Source organism: Patagioenas fasciata, chromosome 14 (assembly GCF_037038585.1).
Source record: "Patagioenas fasciata isolate bPatFas1 chromosome 14, bPatFas1.hap1, whole genome shotgun sequence".
NCBI lineage: Eukaryota > Metazoa > Chordata > Aves > Columbiformes > Columbidae > Patagioenas > Patagioenas fasciata.
In genome coordinates, this window is record NC_092533.1 from 539,936 (window position 1) to 567,646 (window position 27,711).

Genomic DNA, 27,711 nt, shown 5'->3' on the forward strand with positions numbered 1-27,711 from the left:
GGAGTGTGTCTGCTGGAGCTGGAGCTGCTGCTGCAGGTGTGACCCTGTGTCTCTGCTGGAGCTGCTGCTGCAGGTGTGACCCGGTGTCTCTGCTGGAGCTGCTGCTGCAGGTGTGACCCGGAGTGTGCGGTACCGGCCCCACGCTTGGCCCGTCTCTCCCGCTGGCCCCAGTGCCCACAGCCCGGTGAGTCCTGGCGCTTCACCTGCGCATTTGTGGCTTCTACACACGGATTTTATGACTGTTTTGAAATGTTACTTTTTAAAGGGGGGAGATACTGACTTAAGGCAAAAAACCTGATAAACTTAGTCTATAGCTAATAGTGTAATAATACACTTGAAACTTGTAGTTGCACAAACGAGCTGCGGTATCTATTGGGCAATGAGTAAACTTCCTAAAATACTGATAAATGTACATGTGGACTTGCAGCCGCCTGTGCTGCTCCGGGGCGTCCAGCTCCGGTGCTTTGGGGCAGCGTTTGCATCCCCTGCCCTGGGGTGGGACCGGGGCCATGGGACCCCCAGCCGGGGGGCTCGGTGGGGGTGCGCTGGGAGGGCCCCTGTGGGCCCAGGGCTCCAGCTCGGGGATGGGATGGGATAGGACAGGAGAGGTGGGGATGGGATGGGATGGGACAGGACAGGTTGGGATGGGGATGGGATGGGATAGGACAGGAGGGGTTGGGATGGGATGGGACAGTACCAGGTTGGGATGGGGATAGGACAGGACAGGCTGGGACGGGGATGGGATGGGATGGGAGGCTCCTCTGCATCCTCCTCTGCCTGAGAGTCACCGCTGTGGCTGGGGCAGGGCGGCATCCTCTGCGTGAAGGATGTGAAGAGAATTAGTTAATGCTGCTCTCTTACCTCTGCTCGTCATTTCTCGGGAAGCGTGAGGGCAGATCAGGCCCAGGGGACGGGTTAGTTACTGGAGCACTCCAAGGTTTCTGCCAGGCTAGGCAGGCAATTAAAGCTGAGCTGATGAATGATCTGATTTGGGCTCCAATTCATTAACTAACCACAGGAAATGAGCAGATGGAAAATAAGCCTAAATCAGGAACTTGCGAGGGGCACGTTAATGGTCCCTCTGCCCCACGCGCTGCTCCGTGCGCTGCCCAGAGCTCGTGCCCCGGCGCCCCCGCGGGTGCAGAGCGCGAGGTGTTCGCTGCAGGAGCGCCCCGGGCTGCAGCACCCCGCGCTTGGCTTTGCGGTCCCCAGTGCTGTTCTCCTTGCGCTCGATGCTTCGCGTGCTGTTTGTGGTAAAGGGCTCAGCGGGGCCAGGGCTCGGAGCAGCCGCCTGGAGCACTGGGAGTGCAGGGGGGAAAAGGGGTGGCCTTGCATGGCCCTCCTGGCCACCTCGGGGGTGACAAACAGGGTCCCAGTGCTGGTGTCTGACTCTCTTTGCCGAGGAAATGGGCTGAAGAGAGTCTGGAGAGTGGGAAGACAGGAGGGAAGTTAAATATGTGTGTGTATAAAAAGAACAGAAACCCTTGAAGAGCTCGCCCACCTCCGTGTAAAGCTACCACCCTCCTGCCAACATGCGCTGCCTCCTTTGGCAATGCTGCTCAGTTAACAGATACGGACTGCTGACAGCAGCCAGAGGGGGCCGGGGCAGCGCCCCCACGGCAGAGGCAGGGCGCGGGTTGGCTTCGCTGTGTAGACAGGGGCCGCTTGTGGGGCGCTGGCCCGCTCGGGACAAAGCTGCGGGTGAGCTCCAGCAGGTTCTGCTTCAGCACGGGCTTTGGAAGGAAAAGGTCTGGGTTCTAGTCCCTCCTGTGTGGGGTGTTCCTTGGTGGGATAACCCAGTCCAGCCGCTCCCCCAGCTGTGCTGGGGAGGAGGGTTCAGCAGTTTTGCTCGGGGGACCGCAGTACAAACCCAGTGGGCAGGTACGTCTGTGGGAACAAGATGCTTATTAGAGCTGTTGCTTTAAAATACATCTTGTTTTCATTTCTGTCTCCCTACATATTTTGAATATATTTAGGGCACTCATCACCATAGCATCAAAGCACTGAAATATCCTGTGCAAGAAACTGAGAGATCTGTCCCAAAATAACTGCCTGCTCTTTTACCAAAGCGCCGGCTTCGCTGTCAGTGCTTCCTTTCCGTGCCGCTGCCCTGGAGCGCGCGTCGGAGCCCCTGTCCCAGCCGGGGCTGCCGCTCGTCCCCTGCGGGGGGGCGCGAAGGGGGTGAGCAGGGATCCCCTCAGTTTGCAGAGATGCTGCTGTAGCTCTTCCTGGCGGGGAAGGTCAGCGGCCTGGACAGGTCCAGCGACAGCGCCTTGGGGTGCAGCGCCCGCCGCGGGCGCAGGGGGCTGGCGCTGGCCCTGGGCGAGCAGAGCGCGGCCAGCTCGGGGCCCAGCGGGCCGGTGTCCGGCAGCGGGGCCTCGGCCGCGGCGCCCGGCTCGGTGCGGCCGCGCTGCAGGCTGGGGGGCGGCTGCAGGCTGGGGGGCGGCTGCAGGCTGGGGGGCGGCTGCAGGCTGTGCCGCTTGGGCGGCGGCGGGCTGTGCGTCTGGAACCGCACCGTCTTCACTTGCTGCAACGAGAAGGGGACACAGTCAGGGTGGGGACAGCAGCCGCCCTCCCTGCTCTGCCCTGGAGCCCGGGGGAGCCGAGGCGCTGCCGGCTGGGACAGGGGGTGCCGTGGGGCAGCCCCGTGCGGTGCGCAGGGGTGACGGGTGCAGAGCCCGGGGGCAGCACCTGCAGTGCGGCCGTGCATCACTGGGTCAGTGCAGGGGACTGTCCCTGGGAAGGGAGAGTTGTCACTGGGGAAATTTGCAGAACAGTTTTACCTCTACAAAATTTCCCTCTGGCTGCCAGAGGGGAGAGAGATTTCCATTGCAAATGGCTCAGCCACAGCCGCGCGGGGCGGACGGCGAGCTCTGAGTGACCAGCCTGGTGCGAAGTCTGGCATTCGGGTCTGTGGTGTTTGCTCGTTCGCTCCCAGGGTCTCAGGCCCTTTGGTGGGATTCTTGCCCAATTTAAGACTTCAGAAAAGTCTCCAGACTGGTCACAACCGAGTGTCGGTTTACACTGATGGAGTCCCTGGAGCATCTTGCATTTCTAGAGGGCTTAATCTGACCAGCAGAGTCAGCGACACAAAGGTCTGATTTAATCACGCAAGTGCCTACCCCAGTGATTCCTATCAGAAGAGAACCTGGCGAGCACGGAGCGGAGCCCTGCAGGGACCCGGCCGCAGTCAGCGCTGGGCTGGCGCTGCCCGCCCGGGAGGACGAGGGGCCATGAGCGCGGTGACCCCGGCCGTACCTTTTCGGTGCTGTTGCGGGAGGTGTCTGGTTTCACCAGGATGGACGGGGGGGCCGATGCCGGTGGCTTTGGAGCTGCCTCGCTCTTTGCTGGAGGGTCTTTGGCATCCAGGGTCACGGAGCTGCACATGGAGGGGGTTCTGCTCTCCCCTGCTCTGACCACAGGCGCCGGGGAAGCGTCGTGGGAGAAGCTGGGCCTCGGTGCCTCGGGAGGGACGCTGTGCGACGTGGGGCTGGCGTGCGGGTACAGCTGGAGCTGCTGCGGTCGCAGGGCGGCGGTGAGGGGACGCCGGAGGGAGCCGGTGACGTGCACGGGGGTCCCCGCTGGCCCCGGCCTCTGCAGGGACCCGGCTGTGGAGCAAGAGCAGTGGGGAGCAGGTGAGTCAGGAACCCCACATCCACAGCTGCTTTCCCGACCGCAGCATGGGAACTCGCAAACCCTGTTTCTATCACAGTTTCCTGCTGTGCACAAGATTGAGATAGATATATATATACACATATATATATATTATTGTTTTTTTAACAGAGCCACCACAGGGGAATGAATCATTTACAGTAAAACAATCTTAAGATAAATCCAATTTGGAGTCTGAAACCCCTGAGAACGGCCCTTGCGGAGGCGGCTGCCCGTGGCCGGGCAGTGCCCGCGATGGGGACCGCGCCGCCGCGCTGCACAGACCCCCGGGAAAGGGACCCCGAGCCCAGGGAGGGGGTTGGGGACAGACCCCGCCAGCCCGGCTGCAAAGAGCAGAACCGGCTGAGCTCTGCGCAGCTTCGCAAAGAGCTTCCCTGTGCTGGCTCAAAGCCTGCAGTTACCGAATAACCGCGGCTGGGAGAGCCGGGGACGTGGGACCGCGGGCTCTGCTGGGCTGGCAGGGTGTTCGCTGGGTCCCTCCGTCCTTGGGAGGGCTTTTCCTACAGCCCCGGGCACGTGTCAATGAGAAGCATGTTTTGGGTTTTTGCGGAGGAGGAGGAGAACAAAAATCGAGCTGATGTGGAAGGTCTTTTTCCTCCAGCTCTTTCCTGTATCAAGGCTTTTGACTTCACAGTTTCAGTGGGTAACTCCTGCTGTTTGCTGTGAAGCATCCTTTCTCACCTTCGGGCTAGTCATGATTTGATGCATCGTGATATTTCCAAGCTGAATATTTTTTCTCCCGAACTATAAATCATGCTGTGTTCCTGAATGGAGACCCCCCCAGCACTTACTCTTCCTGGCGCTGCCGCGGCCGCGCCGCAGCGGGGCCACGGGGACGGGGACGGGCAGCAGCGGCGGCGCCAGCGCTCGGCTCTGCCTGGGGCCGCTCTCGGGGCCGCTGCCCTGCGAGGAGAGCGAGGCGGTGGAGAGCGTCCAGGAGGCGTACAGCGCAGGCATCCTCGAGTCCGAGAGGTTCGACTTCCTGTGGGAGCGGGAAGAGAACAGGCTCACCCTCGACCTGGGCTTGGTGAGGAAAGCGGGAGTTTGCCCATAGGGAGCTCGATGGTTTTAATGCGCCTGCACTGCTCCCAGGTCAGGGCTTTGGTGGAAACCCCTGTGGGTGATACAGTCAGTTCAGGTTTCTGGTTCCATTGCAATGAGGGTTTTCATCATCACCACTTGAAGCCACTAAATTGCCAGAGCCCCTCTCTGCCTTCCCACCAGCACACTGGCCAAGTACCGCTCCAAATTCCTCGAGCAGGCCATGATGAAGTCCTTCTCCTAATTCATTAAAGAAAGCAAAAGCTTTACCTTTTGGGGGGCTAGAGGAATGATTTGTGGTTTAATAACCGAGCAGTGATTTATCAGATAACTCAGGCATCAGTTTATTATGAAGAAGTTTCCTAAGGAGGATAGAACAGCAGCTCCAACCCCAGCGCTTACGGTTGAGGTGCTTTATGAGGCTATTTAGGGTGACTGGGCTGCGCTCTCGATTATTCGCTTGCTCTGTTTATGGGCGAGGAGAGGCCGCGGTGCTATCGGAGGCTGTATGGGGAAGAAATGAGCTGGAGAAATAGAGACTCATCCCCCGCGCTCCTGAATGCAGGAGGGTGCAGGGGCAATGCTGGGATTACAGCAGTGCTGGCACCCCTGGCCTGAACCAGGCCGTTTGGCAGAATAAAACCGATAAGCAGGGAAAGAGGAGCGGGGGAAGGGGGATCTGGGAGCATACGGGGAATTTCTGATCTGCCGCTAGAGGCTTTCAGGGAGGCAGAGGCTGATGTGCCCCTGACTGCAGGGCTGGGGGGTCTGAGCGGGGATCCAGCGACTCCAGCTGCTCTGTGAGCAGAGCTCCCTGTGCCCATCCATCCATCCCTCCATCCCCTGCACCCACATCCATCCATCCCTCCCCTGCACCCATCCATCCATCATTCCATCCCCTGCACCCATCCATCCATCATTCCATCCCCTGCACCTGTCCATCCATCCCTCCATCCCCTGCACCCGTCCATCCATCCCTCCCTCCCCTGCACCCGTCCATCCATCCTTCCATCCCCCCTACCCACATCCATCCCCTGCACCTGTGTAAGAAAAGCCAGACCTGAAGAGAGGAGCGACGTAGTTGCTGGGGAAGACGCCCACCCTGCCGGTGACCAGGGACATGCCCCGCAGCCAGCCGTCTTGCTCCTTCCCGAACACACGGACCCCTTCTCCCTTCTGCAGCTCCAGCTCCTCCGGCCCGTGCGCCATGTAGGGATGGAGAGCCACGCACCTGGGGACAGGGGACAGTGATTGCCCTGGCAGGACGGCCGAGCATGGCCCGAGGCCTCGGGGTTGAACTGTGCTGAGAACTGGAGCTGCTGGCTCTGCGTGAGCAGCGGCCGTTTGCCTGAAGCCTCTTCAACCAGCACTCGCATCGAATATTTGGCTGCTGCTGTTACTGTGGAGAGAACTCGCAGGGAAGAAACTGCCCGTGACCCGAGGCTAAAGGGATACGGATACGAGAAAAGGCAGCAGGTAACAGAGCAGATCCCGGCCCCGGCTTCTGTCCCAGAAGTGCCAGGCAGGCGTTGGGGAGAACGCTGCTGGTGTGCGCCCGGCACAGCGGGGGCTCCGCAGCGCTGGGGTGTCCGGCCCAGGGCAGCACACGGGGACGAGCAAGGGATGAGCATGGGGACGAGCAAGGGATGAGCAGGGGACGAACACAGGGATGAGCAGGGGACGAGCACAGGGCCGAGCAGGGGCCGAGCACAGGGATGAGCATGGGGACGAGCAGGGGATGAGCAGGGGACGAGCACAGGGATGAGCATGGGGACGAGCAAGGAATGAGCAGGGGACGAGCACAGGGACGGGGGGGCGGTGGCTCCGCTCAGGGCTGGAGAGCAAGCTGGGCTATGAGTTCATTTGAAGTCCCCTCTAGACCTCCCTGTTGTGATTATGGGATTATGAGTGAGTGAGGAACCTTTGCTTTCCATGGCGAACCACGCGTGGCCACACAGCAAATCAGAAGCAAAAGAAAATGGCAGATTTTCAAAACTTCCCGCCCCTCTTTTTTTTTTTTCCCAAGGGGAATGTGATCTGCTCCCAAATATTAATGAGTTACAGACCAATACAGTAATTATCAGCTGTAATTTAAAAATAAACCAAACAGACTAGCTGTCTAGACAGTCAAGGGCTATCCCGTAGCTTTTGAAAGGTTTCTCTCCCCTGGTTGCTCAGAACCGTCGCTGGAAGTTTGGCTGGAAGTGCCATCGTTAGGAAGCGAGCGCTCGGGTCCCTCGCAGGAGGGGTTTGGCACCCGGCTGTTCCAGTTCTGTGGTGCTTGGTTGCCGTATACAGGATTGAATTCCTCCTGAAGGGTGGGACGTGCAGATACTGGTTTGGTATTGGGGGTTTGAGAAAGGAGCTGTGCAAAATAGGCTGATTGAACACTTTAAACCAGTCCTGATTCTGAAAACTGTTTTAAGGTTTTAGGATTTTTCTTGCGCTTAGGATTACGTGTGTGCAATAGCCTGGGTGACCTGTGCTAACGCAGGAAAGTAGCAAACGTCACGAGTGCAGGAGGGATTTGTGGCTATTGCCGTGCGCTGAGGTTGCCACGGGTCTGCTGGTGTGTGCAGGTGCTAATTACGTGTGGACAGCTCGTTATTTTGTGACTGGGTGGTTTATCACGGTGCCAGGCTGAGGAATCTCATCTGGAGGAGAACAAGTCCTCCCCGTGTATTGTCTGCAGATTGCATGCTCTGGGGCAGTTTTACGAGGTTGGATCATTCGAAACACCGCTGACCATCACTGCCTGACTTAAAACAAATGACTGGAGGCACTGAAAGAGTAATTAGTTTCTTTAGAGTTAAAAATTTAAAATGCGTTGCTGACAAATGGGTGGAACTATTTAACTAGAAATAGTTGAGTGAGGCACTAAGGTGCTGGGAATATAACTCAAAAAGATGAGCACAGTGATTTGGTGAGGGATTGACCAGAATCCATCTCAAATGCTTCCACTCGCTTACCCAAATTCTTCTCCATCCCCTGATTTTCCTGAGTTTAGTGTCTGATTGAGCTGTGCTCAGTCCGTGTGAGCCCTGCTCAGACGCGGCTCTGCCTCCGGCCCCGCGCCCTGGAGCCGCCTCCCTCCCCATCCGCCCCTGCCCGCGGGAGCCTTGGGCTGGAGAAGCATCAGAGAAGGCACAGAAAGTGACCCCCCAGAAAATGCCCCCCCACGTGTTTGGGTTCTGTACGTACATGTAAGCGGATACGTGGTGCTGCAGGGGGGGCAGAGTGACGATGGCTGCCGAGTGCCCCAGGGAGCCTGGCACAGCGTAGTAAGATGCACTGACCTGCAGGGAGAAAGGAAACTATAGATTGATCTGAGTATAGACTGGGTGTAGCTGCTGGAAGAGCAGCTGAAAGCATCTGTCAAGCTTTGCTCGCACTGCAGAAAAGAAACCAAAGACTTCTCAGGAGAAAGAGGAGTTTGGAGCATTGGACACGACCGAGCATTAAGAGGAAGACTCGTGGTCCTTCCACTTCAACGCTGAGGGGCTCTCGGGCAGGGCTTGGCTGGGTGAGGATGTGCTCGCCGGGGAGACCATGGTATCTGCAGGTGAGGACCGGTGTCGTTGTTTATTTAGCTCCAGCTGGGAGCACTGGTATTGTTTAAACCCTAAATAATGCGGTCCTTGCCCCAGAGATCTTTTAATAACTGTTATTTAAGGTATCTGCCGTGTCTGCGGTGTCCCGAGGAGCTCGGCAGACCCGTGCGTCCACGCGGCGCGGGCCGTGCGGTGGCAGCTCCCTGCCTGCCCTGGGGACACGGGTGGAGCCAGCAGCTCCGGTGTGTGTTGGTTTGGGGTGGCCCCATCCCCACCGTCACTGTGGGGGTGCAGAGAGGTGCCGGCTGCCCTGCTGGCCGCGGTGTCTCCCGTAGGGTCCGTCACGCTCCTGCGAGGAGCCGGAGCCCCGCGGTGCTGCGCCTTGGGGCGGCACGGGGCGCACGCCGTTCCTGCCGCAGGTGGGGATGTGGCTCCCTGGACCTCCCGGCTGTCCCGGGGAGGACCTGGGCAGCGTTTGCTCAGGGGGTGAGGCCATCCAGTGCAAACAGGAGGAATTTCTGCAAATGCCAGCTGCTCAGGTAAAATATTTTCCTTGCTGGCCGCAAAATTATGCGGCAATCAGGGTACAAGATCTTTCAAAGAAAACAGAGAATTTTCTAGGGGAGGCAGACCTTCCCTTTCACCTGAACACCCAGCGATGTTTCAGGTGGCAAAAGCAAGACAATTAAGCTGAACATTTTTGACCAGTCCTAGCGGGCCGCCTTGTTTCCGTGCCCAGCAGCGAGGCGGGATTAGCTGGCTCAAGGATTAGCCAGCTTGAGGATTAGCCGGCTCGAGGATTAGCCGGCTCAAGGATTAGCCCCACAAGGACATGTGTCTCTCAGAGGCGGTTGGTCCCGCTTGGTGACACCGCAGCCGCTCGGTGACACTGCAGCTGGTGACACCGCGTGCGGCGGTTCCGCCTGCTTGGGGCTCCCCAGGGGCTGTGCAGGCTCCAGGAGATGAGCGAGGTCTCTGCAGCCCCGCGGGGACAGGAGCATTCGTTATCTCCCCTTTGCAGGCAGGACAGCCCGGGCCTGTCACAGGGATGGAGGGACCAGGGACAGTGTCCTTGGGGGTTTCCACCCGCTTCCTTTCACCGGTGGTGGTTGTTTCTGCAAGCGGTGAGAGCCAGCGGTGCTGCGGAGCCCGGCGCGGGAAGGTCCCGGTGCCCAGCCGCGCTGGTTGTGCCACCCGAGCTCTGCCCCTCATCCCAAAGCACAGACGCGTTCCCGGGCGCCCGGAGCGTGCAGCTCCACCATCTGAAGGCAGCGCTGCCGTGCCGAGCACAGCGGCTCTCGGGAGGTGACACCAGCGGCTCTCGGGAGGTGACACCAGCGGCTCTCGGGAGGTGACATCGGCCCCGGCCAGGCCCGGCGGCTGCGGTGGTGGCCCCGGGAAGCCGAGGCCAGCGGAGCCAGCGGCTGGGATGTGGCGGGGATGTGGCCACAGTCATGGTCTCCAGCAGAGACCGCAGGATCTTAACGATGCGTGTTGTCGGGGCTTTCATCTCTTATTCATTTCAAATCTAATTTCTAGTGGTCATGTCTGTAACAAGGTGCTGGGGCGCTGGCTTTGCAAGGAGCTAGAGGAGAAAAGGTGACTCACCAGCTGTGTTGCTCTCTAGTAAATTAAGTTAATTAACAAACCCCAGCACCTACAGCCTCTGTCTCTGGACCTGGAGCAGCAGGTCAGCTTCCAACTGTCTCTATGTTCCTCGTTTTCTAGTCCAGGTAGGGTCAGACCGGCCTCTCAAATAAATGAAGCTGATTGGAAATCATAATTCTGTTTTAATTTTGATAACCAGAACTTTTGAAATTTGGGGATTTGGAGTTTCATTTTCCTGCATTGGAGCAAAATGACAACCTCTTGTAGGTTTTCCTGATGGAATATTGAAATATACACTTCTAGATGGAACGTGCAATGTTCTCCATCTCAGTTCCCAGTCTGCATGGAAGCAGTGATCCCTTCAGAACATGCATCAAAGCTGGGTTTGTGTTTGCAACAGAGAGGAAAAAAGATTGAATGAAGTATTTTCCCGGCAGGTCTAAGTGACTTCGGTGTTCACTTCTGCTGGTGTCCCGTGGGTACCTTGCAAGCCCCTGTAAGTACAGGGTTTCATTTTCTGCCTCTCCTTGGGTCCCTCCCTCACTCATCGCCCCACCTCGCTTGTCACCAATGTGCTTTCCAGCTCGCTCCTGTCCCAGCGCCTGCTGGCACGGGTGGGGAGGGGGATGTTCCCCTTTGCATCACGGGGCCGTTGGTGCTGCTCAGTCGGGTCCTGCAGCTTTCGGATTATGGATTACATGGATAGGCAGGTGTAGGTGTGCTCGAGGGCTGTGTCGGGTTGATCAGCTCACTGTAAGAGCCGCAAGGGCGGCAGCAGCCGCGGGCCCCGGGGAACGGGCCCAGCTGTGCCTGGGAACGGCTCCCGCGGCCGCCGTTGCGTTTTGTGCTGAGGCGGGGGCCGCGGGGCAGCGCCGGGTCCCCGGCCCCGTGGCCCGCACGCTTGCACAACAGGCACAGCCACGCGTGTCACAGCCTGCAAGCCGGTTGTGCCTCCCTGAGCCCGGCGCTGGAAAATTCCCACTCATTTTGATCCCCACCCTGCAAACCTCCGGGAGCAAAACTGTTGTGGAGTAGATAGGAAACTCCAGCCCTTTGAAGGCAAACGTTACATGTTCACTCTGTTGCTTCTGCTGTTGACAATAGTTCACACTGAGACATTTTTGGTAAAATTATATTGGATTCGTGAGACAAGATAGCATTTCAATTGAATTATAGTTCTATTGTAAGGCTTCATTTCCTCTCACATAAACCAGGATCTAACATCCAAGGCTCTTTGCAGGCTATTGCTAAGTACAAAACGCCTGCTGGGTTTTATTGCACAGACACCAAACTACCAGGGCTGGCTTATTGCTTTACAAAACGTTAGAGTAACCTTGAATATGAAAGATGTCGTATAAATCTAAACAAACCCTTTTTGCTCCCGTTTCAGATGATCCGTGAAGATTCTGTATTGAGAACTTTAGAAGAAATGGGACTCTCTTGCCTCTGCAAATCAAGAGCGGGTATGGTCCGAAAGGTCGGTCTGCGTTTGTGGTCTCAGCCCCAAACTCAGCGTCTCTCACCGAGGTGCAGGCTCAGACTGCAGAGCACAGGGGCTGCGGGACGGCCCTGCCTGGCACGGAATGTTTGACGTGGGCACGTGTGGGCACATGTGGGCAGAGGACTAAGGGGAAGGCAAAGACTCAGCTGCTTTCCGAAGGGCTGACAGCCCCATTTTGCAGAAGCAGGAGGCTGCTCCGTTATTTCTGTGGATGCTACGACCCCGCTGAACGGGCGCTGGTGAGGCAGCCGGTCCCGTGGGCAGTTTGTGGGTTGGGAACAGAGCTCGTGGCTCCGCAGTGTCCGCGTCTGCCCTGGTGGGCAGAGGGCAGGGTGGGTTCAGAGACCCAACGCATTCTCCTGCGCTGGGATTTTGGCCTTGATCAAGTTTTTCAGTGAAGCGCAATGCCTACCATTGAGCATGAGCATTGGGGGTGCTGGGGACTCCTTTATGCTTGAGACGTACCAGAAAAACTGCAATACCAATTCATAAAAAGAGCAGGTTTCTGGGTTCCTGTGAAGCATGGGGGTTGGACGAAGAGGTGGTTGAAGCAGCTGTGGCAGCACAGACCTGCTCAGTGAACGCAGCCTCTTCCCTGGCCTCGTGGGCTCATCTGCTCACGAGTGAGGGCCCAATTCTGCAGGTCCTGCCGTGCAACTGCAATCTGAGAGGAGCTCGGAAGGGCTCCCTGTGGAGGTGACGCAGGGGAGAGCGGCCAGGGGCTGCTTTTAGCTCTAATTCTGCAAACGTTGGACCTGCATCCTTGTAGGGCAGACCAGGTGTTTGCTTGCAGGGTGAATGGGGGCACACGCCCACGTAGTGTCTGCGAATGAGCCGGCGCTCAGGGTGCTCCCTTGGGAGTCCACGTTCCATACCGCTTTCTAAAATGAAAAATACTTTGTGTTGCCAGTTCAGCGCTCTGTTTTCTGTTCTACACCTGGAGCTCACTGCAGGAGGGCAGAAGTCGGAACGGGAAGGTGCTTTATCCACGTTTAGTTACTCTGATAACTTAATTTCTCCTTTAATGGATTGCCTTGGGTCCCTGAACTCTGAAGACAGACCTTCCCAATTGAAGAGGAGGGAAAACCCCCAGGCAGGCTGCTGCGGATGACACATCTGACCGACACTGTTAGCATGGGAGCTTTGCCTTGGTGTTTGTGCTTTAGCTTTCACGTTGCTGCCTGTGCACCAAGTGTTTCTGCCCAGGCCCTGCATGCTGGGCTCGCACTGGTGCCGCAGCGTCCCCGCCGCCGCCGCTTACCTGGAGGGGGGCTCCGCAGGGAAACTCGGCTTTCTCGCCGCCCTGGGTGGCCACGCTGGGGTTGCTGGAGCTGATGAGGACGGGGGAGCTGATCTCCAGCGCCGGGCGCTCGCCGGGCGCGTGCACCATGCGGTTGAGGGTGTTGAGGGCGGTGGTGATGGAGAACGGCCGCAGGCTCTTCCGCCGGGAGTCGGGCGCCTTGGGGAACGCCGGCGGGTCCGCGCCCTTCGCCTTGGGAGTCGCCACTCGTAGGGACGCCACTTTGAACTGGGGGGACCAGTGGCTTTTGCTGGTGTGCAGGAGCTGCCTGGCAGTGGTGTTTGGCTGCAAGAGACAAAGGGAGACGCGGCGGCGCATTCAGGAGCTGCGCCAGGCACAGCCCGGCCGCTGCCCCGGTTTCTCTCTTCTCTCTTTCCCCACCCGGCAGCAGAGCCGTGGGCAGATTCCCGATGACGCTACGGGTGATCTTTAAAAACGTGCAGCTCACTCGTTTCCCCGGTATGTTTTCAGTGACAAATTCCGGATGCAAAAGTACTGATGCAAAGCTGACAGCAGAATGAAAATGCGTTTGGAAAGTGTGTTGCTTGGACAACGTGTCGCTGAGGTTGGTGCTCCTCCCCAGTATTTACAGAGGGGTTGGTTTCCGGTCGAGGCCTTTGGCTTGCGGCGGCAGGAGAGCCGGCTGCCTGCAGCAGTGTTACGATAGACCTAACTCTAAATTAGAGGGCGTTTGGGCGCTCCGTACGCTGGTACGCTTGGGTGCGCCTCCTGCAGCCGACGTTACGGCGTGAGCCGGAGGAGCCCTCCGTGACGGGGGCGTTCCCGGCAGAATCGGATCCACCCAGTTACATCTCTGTAAGCCCAAACACTCACGGCTTGGTCCCGCTCCCATTGAAAAGAGCCGGGCTTGTTAACCACGGGGCTTAATGAGGGAAGAGTCAGGCCCTGACTTTGCATACGGGCGACGTTCAGACAGTATTCCTTGGAAACTGCTGATCAAACAGTATTAATAGCGAAGGGCATGTGGCGACAGTGTTTTTACCGCGATGGCTGCCAGAGGAATTAATCATGATTTACTGCTGACAGTGACGAATTGCAAAACCCCAGATTCGCCCCAGCGGGCGAGGCAGCGCGCCCAGCCCGGCCCAGGGTCCGCGGCGCAGGGGCCTCTCCAACATCAGCGCCTTAAACAGGGACTGTTTGCACGTTTTCCTCCTCCTCACCCCTTACAGCAAGGTTGTAAAGCCAGAGTGTGTGCGTATGTACATGTGAGATGCTGATATTGTCATTGCTGTACGTAATTAAACTTCAGCCTAAACTGGAAATGTTCTTCTGCCTCCTCTAAACGTCAGGAGATAGGATAAAGTGGGACACAAAGCCAAGTGTCAAAGCCACGGAAAGCCTTGCATCCCCCAAGGCAGAACTACCTTTGCCTTCCCTGTAATTAATTTCTAATTCCTTGGGTGGCTTTATGTGGCCCTAACGAACTTATTTCTGTTAACGCCAGACATAAATAAGTAATTACTGAAGCTAAAATGATTTCATTAAATGAAAAGATATTTTACAAAATATGTTAGAGCTTCAAATAAGGTGCTTTGCTAGTGTCCTTTTATAAAATAGCCACAAAGAAGTGCTTGCTGTAATTATGACGGCTGCAAGTATTAATTTGATTTCTCTGAATTCTTGTTGGTGCCATTTACACCCTGCATCTCCAGCGAAATGCAGGAATGCAATTAATGTCTAGACCAGCACTAACAAACAGTCAGGAGCGGGCGGCTGAAGGGTCTGTGGAGCTGGAGCATGGGGCCCCCCCATGGCATGGGGACATGGGGACGGGGCCACTGTCACCAGCAGCTGGGGCTGCTGGGGCAGATCCCCCGCAGACGAGGCTGCACAACAGCCAGCTACCGCAGAACCCATTGACAGCGTGGTTTTGATATTTTGCTTGAATTTTGCGTTTTTGTCCCCAGTTTTCTTCCTTGCTGTGGAGGCTCCATGGCAGCAGCGGAGGGGCGGGCGGGTGGGGAACGGGCGCTGTGCGCTCGCTGGGGACAGTCCCTGCTCGTCACCTCGCTTGCCCTCTGCCGCCTCAGCCCTGCCGGGGCAGCGCTGGCCTCGCTGTCTGGCCTCACTCAGCACAACGCTCAAACGCCTTTTTAATTTAAAGCGGTGAGCGTGGTTGAGTCGGGAAGGTGGACGTGAGTCTGAGGGCGAGGACGTGGAAAGCCTTTGGCTTGCTGGACGGTTTCCATCACCGGGAAGCGGCTCTGCGACTGCCACGCACACAACGAATGATGAACACGGCATTTTCGCTACAGACCCAGAGAGGACCCCCGTGTGAGCGCTGGAGGCAGCGGGGCCGCCGCAGCAGCTCTGCCCCGGGTGGCTGCAGCGACTGCCCCACCGGTGCCCTTCCCGCGGGAATGACTGGCCATCGTCACCAGGGGGACAGGGACAGGGACAGGGGGATGCTCTCTGCAGAAGCATCTGTTTGTTTGAGACCTGCGCTAACTCCCCACGTGTGAACGGCACTGTGGGAGCCGAGCGGAGTGCAGCCTCCTGCCACAAATAAGCAGAGTGAGTAAGCCCTGAAACAAAGGCAAATAGAGTGGAAGAGAAAAAACAAGTGCAGGCGGCAGAAAACCGAGGAAGGCGCCTCCTGCTAATAAGTGAAGTGATGATGAAGGGAGGGTTGCTCTGCCCAGCCTCTGCAGCTGAGCAGCACGCTGGGAACCCACACGTTCTGGAGCGGCTGGTGATCTGTGGCACTGCTCTGAACTGGTTTTTCTCTTTTAGTTCCTCCCCTTAGTCAGAAACCACAGCGGGCTCGTGGCTGTTTGATTTCTCTTGCCCCACACCAGGCACCCCACATCCAGCGGTGACCCCCTGGGGACCCCTGGCCTGGACCACAGCTCCCGCTCCTGCCGCCTCCTCCCGAGCGCCCCGGAGCATCACGGCCCTGCAGCGCTCGTGGGGAGAGGTGACTTCTCTGCGGGGACAGCGGCGTTCCCGGGCAGCGCTCCCGCTCCGCTCTGCCGTGTCTCACCTGCTCTGACACTGCGGGGACCTTGGTGCATCACTCAGAACAGTGTGTCCTCCACCAGAGCCAACGTGAGCTCTGCAGCCTTCGGGGGGCAAAGGGAAACACGGTCCAGGTTGGGGCGCTGCTCTGCCAGTGCCTCCCCAGGCTGGGCACGTTGGAGCTGCATGACCCATGTCCCCCTGCCTGGGCGCAGTTTCCTTTCCCGTGTCATAGGTGCCGCTCGGCACTCTCCCGGAGCGCTGCAGGGTGGCGTTACCTTGTGGAAGGTCAGGCAGTCCTTGGCGTCGGTCCTGTCCCTCCTCAGCTCCGCACCGCAGAGCGCTCTGCCCGCCGACGGCAGCTGCTGGATGACCTGCACGGAGCTGGCGGGGAACACGCCGCTGAGCCCGTTGACCTCCCCCAGGTACCAGTTCTCGTCCAGCTGGCGCAGCAGCGCGATGATGTCCCCCTTGTTGAACCGCAGCTCCCCGGGGCTGTGCCCGCGGTACGTGTACAGCGCCTTGGCTCGCGGCACCTGTGGGACCAGAAACGGCCCTTGCAGTCTGTCCGTGTCAGCCATGCTGAACATAGACAGGGTTCCCCAAAAGCATTCCTAATTACTGGGGAAAATTTAGAGGTCTAAAGCTTAAGCATGCATGTATTTGGATTAACTACCCACATCCTTTCCTGATGTCTTTTTCTAACGAAGACAAGCCCCAAAATACTTATGCTAAATTTGTATCAAGATGAAAAGCTGGCTGAACTTGTTTAAGAATATTAGGAAACAATTAATGCCGTGAACTAGTCTTCCCGTGGGATCTTACTGCCTGCTGTAAGGTCTCCTCTAATACAATGCCTGTTTTAACGACCCCGGGTGTTTCTGTCTCAGGGTGACTGAAGGTGGCAGCCGCTGTCCCGCTGACCTGGCGCTGTCACCTGCAGTGGCCAACAGTGCCTGTCCAGGGGACCGTGCCAAGCAAGGTGAGCACAGGTCGCTGCTCTGCTCATTTCCCTGCTCTGTCATCGGGTGACCGTGATTTCTATTTCAGTGTTTAATCTGGGTTACAGGAAGAAAGGCTTCTTAATGTTGTTGTTGTTGCGGTACAACATGAGTAAGGAGGTAACCAGAACAGAGATGAGGGAACTTTACCATCCTGACTCTCATTGCAATGAAGCTACAACGTTCACTTAAAATAACTGCTTTACAGACCTTTATCTATACTTGAAAACTCAATTTAGTACACAGTGCAACAGATGATTTAGACGGCTGACCAGACCCGGCGCGTAACCCAGGCGATGCGACGGGAGGGCAGCCTGGGGGGTGTTTTTTGTGGCAGGAGTGCAGCTGTGCCGATGTTTTCTGCACTATGGAGCTGTTGTAGTTATGCATTTGGGAGTCCTGCACGTTGGAAATCACTCACACCGCAGTCGCCTGTGGGACGCAGAGCGCTGGGAGGAGCCGTTCAGCAGGGGCCGGGGCCAGGCCCGGTGCTGCTGGCACTCTGGCCGGGTGGGACCTGCCCCGTGCAAATCCTGGGGTGCTGAGCGGGGCTGCTCCGGCCCAGAGCTCCCCCCAGCACCGCCGGTGTCCCCCCCCGCACCGCTGGTGCTCCCTTCAGCACCGCAGCTCCTGCAGCTCCTGCGCCCAGGGCCAATGGGGATTGGGTTTGGCATGAAGACAGCGCTGTATATCCTAAACCATTATCTGAACTATTAGAGCTCAGACATTGCTCTTTCCTTGAATTGTACGAGATTCTTGGCTTCAACAACATCTTGCATTGTGGTTCATTTTCTTTAATCCCTTTTAATAGAATCATCAAATGTCCTGAGCTGGAATGGACCCACAGGGATGATGGAGCCCTTGTCAGCCCGGGGCTGGGGCAGGGTGTCTGCAGGGCTTCCCCACCCGCCCGCCTCGGGGGCTCCGGGAGGTGGGAGAGAAACTTGACTTTAGTTCCTGAAGTGGGGAAAGATCAAGCTTTCCATGGAAATGATTTAGGTTTTGGGAAGACAACATCTTCCAGCGCTCCCAACCACTGATGAGGGCAGGAAGAAGGAACCAAGAAGAGGAGAATTTTATGTACTGCCTTTACTTCAAAGCATTTGAAACAGGAAGCAATTAGTTTAATGTTTAGTCCTAATTAACTCATTTTGCCTGTTAAGTTGCACTAATAGTAAACAAACACATTCACTGGGGTTAGTGACACTGAAAGCACGTTGTGGGAAAAAAAGATAGTGAAAGAAATGAGACTGAGCCCAGCTTTGCTGTCCATCTGTCCGTCCGTCCCCCGAGCTCCTGCAGGACACACGGACAGGTCAGCACCAGGAGCTCCCTGCAGAGGGACAGACGGACCCGCTGTCCCTGAGCAACCCGGGTCCGGGGATTCGCGCTCAGACTCGGTGACGGACTCGCTGGTGTTAAACGAGGACAGGGAGCACAGATCGCGATTGCCGCAGGAGACCAGAAAACAAACGGGACCCACGCGGACTGCAGAACAGGGCTCGTGAAGGAGGAGCGCACACGGACGGGGACGGTGAGGGAACGGCTGCACAGCAAAACACAGCAAAACATAAAAGGCGTCGAGAACGAGTTATGGAAATATATTAAAAATAAGAGAAACTCTGCAATGAAATGCACGCCTATTACCGACTGGGAAAAGTGACCAAGCAGTGGGTGCTGAGAGTCTGCAATATTCTTTCTTCAGCAAGAGGAAGAATGATCAGATATTCAGTGAGATCAATGTTAGTAAGACGGGAAAGCAGAATAACAGCTGAGGCCGGGCCGGACGGGTGTTTGTGGCGGAGGGCTGGCTGAGCCCCCCCGCTGGCTGAGGGGCTGAACCCCCACTTCTGCAGCTCCTCGTCAGCCCTTTCCCGGCTCCCGCCCGCTCACAGGCTCCCCGGGCCGCTCTGCCCTGCTCTGCTCTGCCCTCCCGGAGCTCCCGGTGACCGCTGGCACCGTCTCTCCCCTCGCACTACAGAGCAGAGCACCTGTATTCATTCCGTAAAATTCACTGCAAAACTTTGTGAATCTACGTGAATAACAGTTAATACTAATGCTTATATGCCTCTTTAGCCTCCAAAAGATATCCAGAATTTTGGCCTTTTGGGGCTTGCTAGTGATTTTGAACACACAAGGTAGCATTGTTGGATGTTTTGCCGAAGACGGCGCATCTGGGCGCTGGTCACTCCCGCTGCTGCGGGCACATCACAAACCGCGTTTCTGTCTTCCCTTTCTTTCCCCCTCAGCTCTGGCTGGTTTCTGTCCTCTGTCACATGTGTTAGACCCTCTGCAAGGCACCTGTTCCGCTTTATTTAAAGCAGGTTAATTGCAATAGCAGAAACTGGGTGCTAATTAAGCCCAGTGATAAAGACAAGCTGTGCCTGGAGATAGTTCACTTGGGGCTGAGGGAGCAGCTTGTCCTGGGCGAGGACGTGTCCCCAGGGCGAGGACGTGTCCCTAGGGCGAGGATGTGTCCCCAGGTGACGATGTGTCCCCAGGTGATGATGTGTCCCTGGCCAAGCGGGATGGCAGGATGAAGTTTCCTGCTGGCATCGCCTGGTGGTGCACAGAGCTCCAGAGTGAGTCTCCTGCTATTTGATTTCTATTGATGGGTTTTTCTGCCCTTACTATGTCCTGTTGCTCTTTGTTAATCCGGGCAGCGTGTTACTTCAGCGGGGTGGCAGTGGCAGCAAAACGTTCAGCCAGGTATTGCCACTATTGGCACGCTCCCTAGCTGCAGGGTTCAACGTCTCTCTTTCGGGTGAGTTGGGAAAACATGATGAGCACCCATGTAAAACTCAACCAGAGGCGGCTGAAAACGCGCGTGGGATGTTTGGTGCGCAGCAGCAGAGGCCGCGGCTGCAAAGCGCCAGCGCTGGTGGCTGGCAAAGGCTGCTCTCCGTGTGATGCTGCAGTAGTAGTGCGAAATTAAATGCACAGGAGAGGGAGAGGAGGATCTTTTGTGTTGTCCTATGCAGGTGCACCTCCCGTCTTGTCCCCATTCTTAGGGGATATGGAGCCGATGGGGGAGAATTTGTTTTTTACCTGTTTTTGGTATCTGGCATCAGCTGCGCCAGGGCAGCTGTCCAGCACAGCCGAGTGTCCCTCTGTCCAAAAACCAAATTACAAATACATGCATGTGAGGAAGCAATGGTGGCGATGGTGGTGATGCTGTCCCTGCTTTACCTGTGGGGACAGGAGTGGGCAGTGTGGGCTCCCCAGGGACAGACGGTGACTCCAGGACAGCTCCTGACCAGCAGTGATTTACGCAGCGCACCGAGAGCTGGTCGTTATCTGCATGCTGACGCCAGAGGCCACGCTGGCTCTCCCGCTGCTAATCCATAGCCGACTGTCCACCTTGATGACCAACTTTCCAACAGTGCCTTCAGCCTCCTGCACTGGCTGCTGCATTTCCCTGCGATGAATGAGCCTGACGGCTCCTTTGTGTGCTCAGCTAGCACAGGTTTCGGGGCTCTTTAGGATCCAGTTGGATGAAAAGAGCTATTTGAATGTAAATTAATTGCCATTACAATTCTGTTTTTCTGCTTTTCGTCAGAGGAGATAACTTCAGCCTTGTCACACAGAACAAAACCTTCAAAAGTGCACTTGTCATTTCAATCTCTTCATGTAATTATATTCTGAGGATTCAGACAGCTGGGTGGTTTCTGCAGATTTTCTCCCCTGAGGAGCACTGCTCCCATCTTCCCAGCACAACGGGCTGTGCGCACCAAGCAGAGCGGCGCCCGGCCCGTCCTGCGCTCGCCGGTGCTGGTGCTCGCGGGTGCTGGCGCGGCTGCCGTGGCTTGGCGGGCGCCGCTCCGGTGCGGCAGAGCGCGGTGGGCACGGGCAGAGCAGGGACGGGCCTGGAAAGCTGTTTGGCGAGCGGAGAGAGGGGAACCCGCGGCGGCTGCAGGGACACAGCGGGGCGGTGGAGGCTGCCGCGTGTTCCAGCTGTGGTGCCTGCACGAAACCTTTTCACGCCTCTTCCCCTCCTGGTCGCTGCTATCAGATGTGTTTGTCTCTGCTGCAGTCAGCAATCTCAGGCAGTGGTTAAGTTGTGTGTCATGGCTTTAAGCCGCACGGAAAACAAACTGTGTCAGCCCTCGGCGTGCCTGGTCATGATGCTCTGCCTCAGCACCGCGGTTCTCAGAAGTGGCTGTTTACCTGCATCCCGCTCCCTCCCCCTCCGCTCCCCGCTCCCGGCTGGATTGCTGCGCTCCCTGTGCTGGGAGAGGACGGTGCTGGCGCTGCCAGGCTGGGCAGCGGCGCTGCCCGCGGGCACGGGGACCGGCGGCGGGGACGGGGCGAGGGACGGCGCTGTCCCTCCGCGGGCAGCAGCCCCACTGTCTGTGCCGCGGCCCTGCCGTCTGTGCCGCGGCCCTGCCAGCGCTCAGAGCTGCCGGGGCCCTGCGCCTCTGATTGCCCAACAGCCCGGGATTCAGCCTTCCTGTCATTTCAGGGCAGCGCTCCATCAGTGATGGTCCATCTCTCCATTGCCCTGCCACCTCCGCTTCGCAGCCATTTTGATGGCAAACTAATGGCTGTTGTGGTGGCCACAGCTGCAGGCCAGGACTGGGGAGGTCACTGTCCACCTGGCCTTGGGTGTCCTCGTCCTGCCCAGAGCACCCCCATTCCCAGGGGACACCAGTGCGGTTGCATAGGACACGAGCCAACGTGCTTCCCAACCGGCCAGGCTTCTCTTTCCTCCATGCAAAGCCGGCGAGCAATATGGGGTCTGTCAGCTGCCCGGCGCCCGAAGGAAACCCCGTTAAATGGGTCAGATTGCCAAAGGACACGTCTCTGAGAAACAGCCTGAGCTGTGACCCCCATCAAGACATCACCCCCAGCCGGGGAGCCGCGCCAAGAGCAGCACTCAGACTTTCAGCCTCCTCGCTGACCACGACACCCAGCAGGTGAACACGCAGGCCGAGAAACGCTGTTCTATTCCTGACTTGCCATCTGAGCCTGACTCATTGCCTTGGTAACCAATTAAAACACTTCTATGTGTCTGCAGTTGGGTACCGAATTCTGTCAGACCGGCTCCGGTGCCGGCTGGGGGTCCTTCGGTTTCCCCCGCCCCGTCTGCAGCGCGGCAGCTGCGGGTTCAATGGGTGATGTGACAGAAGCATCGGTGTGAGCCAGGGCAGCCAGCTGGGAGCCCCGCTGTGGCAAAAGAGCCATACAAATCACTGCTTGTTTTCCGGGCAGGGAACTGGGGGTTTCAGCCTTCAGCCCATCAAAGTGGTATTTTCCTTCTAAGCTTTCCGTAGGGAACCTGGCCCAGCCCTGACCCAGGGGCTGTGGTGCTGCCTTACAGACGTAAGTAAACGGCCGGGTGTCCGGTGTGGGGGACACGGGCTGCTCCTCGTGGCCGCAGCGTGCTCGCAGCCCTGCGGAGAGCCCTGCGGAGAGCCCTGCGGAGAGCCCTGCGGAGAGCCCTGCGGAGAGCCCTGCGGAGAGCCCCGCTCTGCGCTCTCGGCTGTTGCACCCTCGGCGTTTGGGGTGTGTTGTCAGGCAGCCCAAGCAGAGGTGACTTTACTCTCTCTTTGCAGCAGATGGAAGTGCTAAAACTACATGCAAAGGCGAAAAAAGGCATACAACGGTATCTGCACGAGGTGCAGTCCAGCACTGCAGAACCAGTTCCTTGGGCCACACTCGACATTTTTTTAGGATGAGACAAACCTCGACGGGATGCGGCTGTGAAGGAGAACTGGGGCGAGCGCTTTCTCCCAGGAGCCTGTGAGGCCACACAGGTGACAGCCGAATCCAGCGGTTCCCTTTCCAGCCGAGGGACCCTGTGGCTCAAGCAGCACCTGCAGCAGCTGCTGGTGAGAGGATGCTCCTGCACCCTGCTCCAGGGAGGAGCCCGAGCCGCCCCCAGCGGCACAGCCCGTGTGCCTGTGCAGTCCTCGCCTTCCTAACGTGTTGAGCGCTTACGCAGCCCAAGCCTGATGCAACCTATGAGGTCATTACTGTGATTGCACAGGAACTGCTGGGGTTTTGGGGGGAGTGAGGGGGCACTTTGCACAGCGAGTGGGTGGGAAAACGTATTTGCTCCCACTGGGTACAACCATGAAGGTGGCTTTGAATAAGGTTTCAAAAAGATCCAGCAATCCAAGTCCTGTCTGTCAAATTCAGCAAGGAGTTGGAGATGTTTCTGGAGGAGGAGAGAATACCAAGACACGGGCACTATATATAGACGTCCGTGTGAAGGTGGCGACGTTGGAGTGCAGGGTATTTTTATCCCGATAGAGGTGTTATCTGTCTATCTCCCATGAAATGCTGGAGGGGGGTGTTACAGCACTCTGTGCATGCACAGAGAAAATAGCCCGAGTCACAGTTAAATTGGTGTGGTCTGTGTTTTCCAGAGCCAGCTGTCATACTCGGAGTTTTTCTGCTCTGGCTCACTGCCCCGTGTTTGTTGCGTGACAGAGTTCATCATCCGAGCGGCCTGGCTGGGTTTGCTGTGGGCAGGCGCAGTGCGGCCGGGCTCAGCGCGCAGCTCTGTGCGCCCCGCACACGCGGTCCCTGCTCCCCAGCACGGGTGGGCTCAGCGGGCAGCTCTGTGCGCCCCGCACACGCGGTCCCTGCTCCCCAGCACGGGTGGGCTCAGCGGGCAGCTCTGTGCGCCCCGCACACACGGTCCCTGCTCCCCAGCATGGGTGGGCTCAGCGGGCAGCTCTGTGCGCCCCGCACACGCGGTCCCTGCTCCCCAGTGCACAGCTCTGTGTGTCCTGCACACGCGGTCCCTGCTCCCCAGCATGGGTGGGCTCAGCGGGCAGCTCTGTGCACCCCGCATACGCGGTCCCTGCTCCCCAGCGTGCAGCTCTGTGCGCCCCGCAGACGCGGTCCCTGCTCCCCGGTGCGCAGCTCTGTGCACCCCGCACACACGGTCCCTGCTCCCCAGCATGGGTGGGTTCAGGGGGCAGCTCTGTGCGCCCCGCACACGCGGTCCCTGCTCCCCAGCATGGGTGGGCTCATCGGGCAGCTCTGTGCACCCCGCACACACGGTCCCTGCTCCCCAGCATGGGTGGGCTCAGCGGGCAGCTCTGTGCGCCCCGCACACGCGGTCCCTGCTCCCCAGCATGGGTGGGCTCAGCGGGCAGCTCTGTGCGCCCCGCACACGCGGTCCCTGCTCCCCAGCATGGGTGGGCTCATCGGGCAGCTCTGTGCACCCTGCACACGCGGTCCCTGCTCCCCAGCGCGGCCGCGCTCAGCGTACGCCGGGGCTGCAGCCAGATAAGAAGGATGCTTCAGCACAAGACGTAACCACATCTGGCACATGCCAGGGGCGGTTCCTAAGAGTTCAAAGGCTTCAGTGTAGATTATTTACGCATTCACCTCCTAGCAAATCCTTTTACTCTTTAATTCCAGACAGTTTATTATGTAGAGATGCTGAAAATCCAAAGTCTGTCCTCTCTGCGTAGACGTTAATGATCTCAAACCTGCCGGAGCGGGTGCGCCCTCACACGCTGCTCCCCCGCTGCTCGGGACCCCGAGCGTGCCCACCCGCTGTCACCAGGTGCGAAGGGAAGTCAAAAATGATTTACATACTGGCAAATAAGAAATAATTTGGGATGGCCTGTAAGTGGAATATTCCCTGATTTTTAAGGACCGGCTCTGTGGAATTCCTGACTGCAAACTGAGTGTTTCGTTACTGCTAATTCAGCAGCTCTGCTGGCTCTGCTCACCCTTCCCTCTTGCAATGATGCGAGTTCTTGCTTGCTGGTGAGGGGATTTGCTTTACTTCCTTGGCTTCATGGATGCTCAGGAGGGTGAAGAGCAAAAAGCCAGCAAGGAACTGCCTCTGCTGGGAAATTTTCATCAAACTTGTGACTTTCTCAGCTCCGTGGTGTAAAGGAATTTATTTATATAACAACTTCTTTGGTAAAAACAAAACGTGTCCTGTATCCTGCTTTTGATGTTGTATCTGGCTGCAGTGCAGAATGGTGCGTGTTAATTTCATTTGCTTTGTAGCACGAAGTGGTGCAGTCTTAGGAGTAACGAGCAGGCTCTGCAGAGCGGGGCAGTCCCTGGGAGAGCACACGGAGCGGCCTGGAGGGCGCAGGGGGTCCCCGGGGGCTGGAGGGCGCAGGGGGGTCCCCGGGGCAGGACGGGACGGGTGTGGTGGCCGGGAGTCCCGACAAACACGAGCTGCTCTGCGGCCTCTGCTCGCCGGGTTACTCCGGGTGGAGGCCCAGGCACTGGGGCACTGCGTGGGGCAGGGACAGGATGAGCATCCCCACTCCCGCCTCGTCTCTGCGCCACTCAGGTGCTCCAGGTGGGTCCCGGCTGGTTTTGGGTGCCGGCTTGGGGGTCCCGGGACGCTGGTGTCCCACTGAGCACCCTGTGCTCCCATCAGAATGTGCTTAAAACCACCAAACCCAGATCGTGACTAATACTTTTCATTCTTCACCTTGCAGCTGAGGATTCCAAAGTGTTTTACAATTAATTAACTAATTAAGTCTAAGAGCACCCCGGTGTAACACGCTTTCCCTCCCTCGGTCGGAGGGCCGGCAGAGGGCCGCCCGGTGCGGCCGCGGTGCAGCTCAGCGCTCCGCCGCTCAGCGCTCCGCCGCTCCCAGGGCTCTGCTCCTGAGCGCCCTGGGAGCTGCACACTGACAGACGCTGCCATTACCTAAAACCAGCAACGAGCTGAACGAAACGTGACGTGGGCGAGAGGAGAAAAGCAGATTCAAACAGCTGCTGAATCTCAGAGCGTTTGGTGTGAGATCCACCCGAGGTGACGTATCGACGCCCCGCAGGTTCCCCGCAACACGCGAACCGCTCGTACCCGGCACAGGGTCCCCGCAGCCCCCACGCAGGAACCCCCACAGCGGGCAGGACAGAGAACCCGTCCCTGTGTGCCCGGAGTCCAGAGCTCTGCAGCTCAGAAAAGTGCTCAGAGAGCAGGAGCTGTTTGAGCCAGGCTTGGGTGTTATGGAGAGGTTTGTAGAGACGTTGCAGAGAAGGATAGTTCAGGTGAGAGAAATGGAGATCCAGGAATATAGAGCAGGGAAGGGGAAGCCACACATCGGGCTCTACCCCAAATTCAGTATGAGCCAAGTTACTTTAACAGGTCTAATATCTTGTCCTTATTACTTAATAAAAGGTTTTGTACCATTAAAGAAAATGACAGAAACAACTTAGAATTGTAAAATCAGCCTAGTAAATCATCCCTAAAGTTAGTAAGTTGAGTTTAATATTTTTCATTAGTGGACCTCAAAGTATTTTGCCAGGGACATGAGCATCACTAGGTGCTTTCCTTCCTTTCCTATGGCTGGGGAAACTGAGGCACAGCAACAGGAAATACCTTTCTGCAGCTCTAACAGTTACAGCTTTGCAATTACTGATTTAATTGCTACCAGTCAAAAATCAGTATCCTGCCTGGAAGTTAAAGCACCTGCACTGCACCCCCAGAAGTCAGCAAACACCTGGGAACTCCTGGGGAAAACATCTGCTGCAAAGTTGTTGCAAGGAGAAGGACGAGCTGGGTCTGTCAGCCTGAACGTCAACGCAATTGTGCTGAACTCAAACCAGTCAAATACCACAAGGAAGCAGCAGCCGCATTTGCAAACAAAACAATCTCTCTTGCTTCAAACATTTCTGCAGTGCTGCTAACAGGAAAGTTTCCTAGCTCTTGGCACACGAGCAGACAGCCTTGTGTGCCAACAGGCAGGGCAAAGACCGCGGAGCTCTTACCCCGTCCGTGGGCGTCCTGGGGGCGGTCGCCAGCCGGTGCTGGTGCAGCTGCAGCGCCCGGGGGACCCTGCGCAGGGAGGCGGGGGAGGCCGGGACCCCCGGCCTCTGCATCGAGCCGAACCTGGGCACCGTCTGTCCGCCCCGGACGCCATCCAGCAGGCGGATGAGGAGCAGGTTGGAGGGCAGGTGCTCGATGCTGCAGAGGACCAGGGTCCTGCACTCAGGGCACCGCAGCTCCTTCTGCGACTTGAGGATCCTCTGCAGACAGGGCTTGCAGAACGTGTGCTGGCAGGGCAGCACCTTCGCTGTGCCGTCGAGCTTTTCAAAGCACACAGGACACTCCAACAGGTCAAGGAGAGCTAAATCATCCATCTTCAGGACAGCGCTCCGTCACGAGTGGGGCTGGAGCCATGCAGATGCCACATCCACCGGAGCGGGCTGAGCAGCGTCCTGCAAGCCCGGGCGCAGGCAGCGATCCTGCACGGAGGAGAGGGAGGAGGGAAAAGAGCAGAACCGGGCTGCTGGAGTATGTAATACATCCCACCTACATTGCAAAGCAGTGCCTCACCAGCCAATTTGCAAATGTATACTTTGCGCTCGCATCCAAGTGTGCAGTGAGTCAGTTGTGAGTCAGTGGGTGCCGGGGCCGGCGCTGGGAGCCCCGGGTGCCGCTGGCCGGGCGGGTGGACCCGCGGCAGGATGGTGCTCAGCACACGGTGTCCGCAGCGCTCCTCAGTCTGGGGGTCACAACGGACACGACAGCGAAAAGCGTACCAGCTCAGGAGACCGGAGTCCCCGATAACCATCAGACTGGACCTGTTTACGCTGGGCTCCGGCGGGAAGCAGCCGCTCACTGTGTACATCCCTCGCACACCTACACACCGCCTCGGATTTCTGATCGGTCCCAATTAAGCTCGCTCTCTTCCCATTTTGACAGCAGTTCTATAAAAAGCCCTTCAAACACAACGAGTCTCGGGAGGGACCTGGCAGAGCCGCCAGGTGCTCTGCGGTGCCATCCTCGCCTGGTTTGGCTGCCTCGGCTGAAGCTGAAGCAACCAAGACGATTATTCCTCCCACAGCCCAAAGTCACTCAACCGGCTCCGCTGGCCGGCGCTGCCGGCACCGCAGCCGCGCCGGGGTTCAGGCCCGGGCTTGCGGCAGCGGGAGCAGCCTCGGCGGGGCTGCGGGGCCACAGCGTGTGCCAGGCCCAGCCTCGGCTCCTGCTCCGCAACGGGGAGCCACGCTCCGGCCGCCTGTCCCTGCGGATGCTCAGCTCAACAGCAACTGCTCCCTGGGACAAGAGCGAGAAACCAACGAGCCTGTGTTTGGTAGCAGGGCCAGGGCTGAGTC

General features: G+C 57.8%; 1 protein-coding gene across 1 annotated transcript; it reads right to left on the minus strand.

Annotated features, from left to right (window-relative positions):
* Positions 1 to 2,197: 2,197 nt before the first annotated feature.
* SH3RF2 (SH3 domain containing ring finger 2) lies at positions 2,198 to 26,733 on the minus strand. Its single transcript, XM_065849320.1, has 8 exons — positions 26,362 to 26,733; positions 15,934 to 16,191; positions 12,635 to 12,958; positions 7,915 to 8,009; positions 5,774 to 5,944; positions 4,464 to 4,654; positions 3,259 to 3,608; positions 2,198 to 2,527 (listed from the first exon to the last, which is right to left on the minus strand). Exons 1-8 carry the CDS (start codon positions 26,731 to 26,733, stop codon positions 2,198 to 2,200), a joined length of 2,091 nt encoding a protein of 696 aa, XP_065705392.1.
* Positions 26,734 to 27,711: the final 978 nt, after the last annotated feature.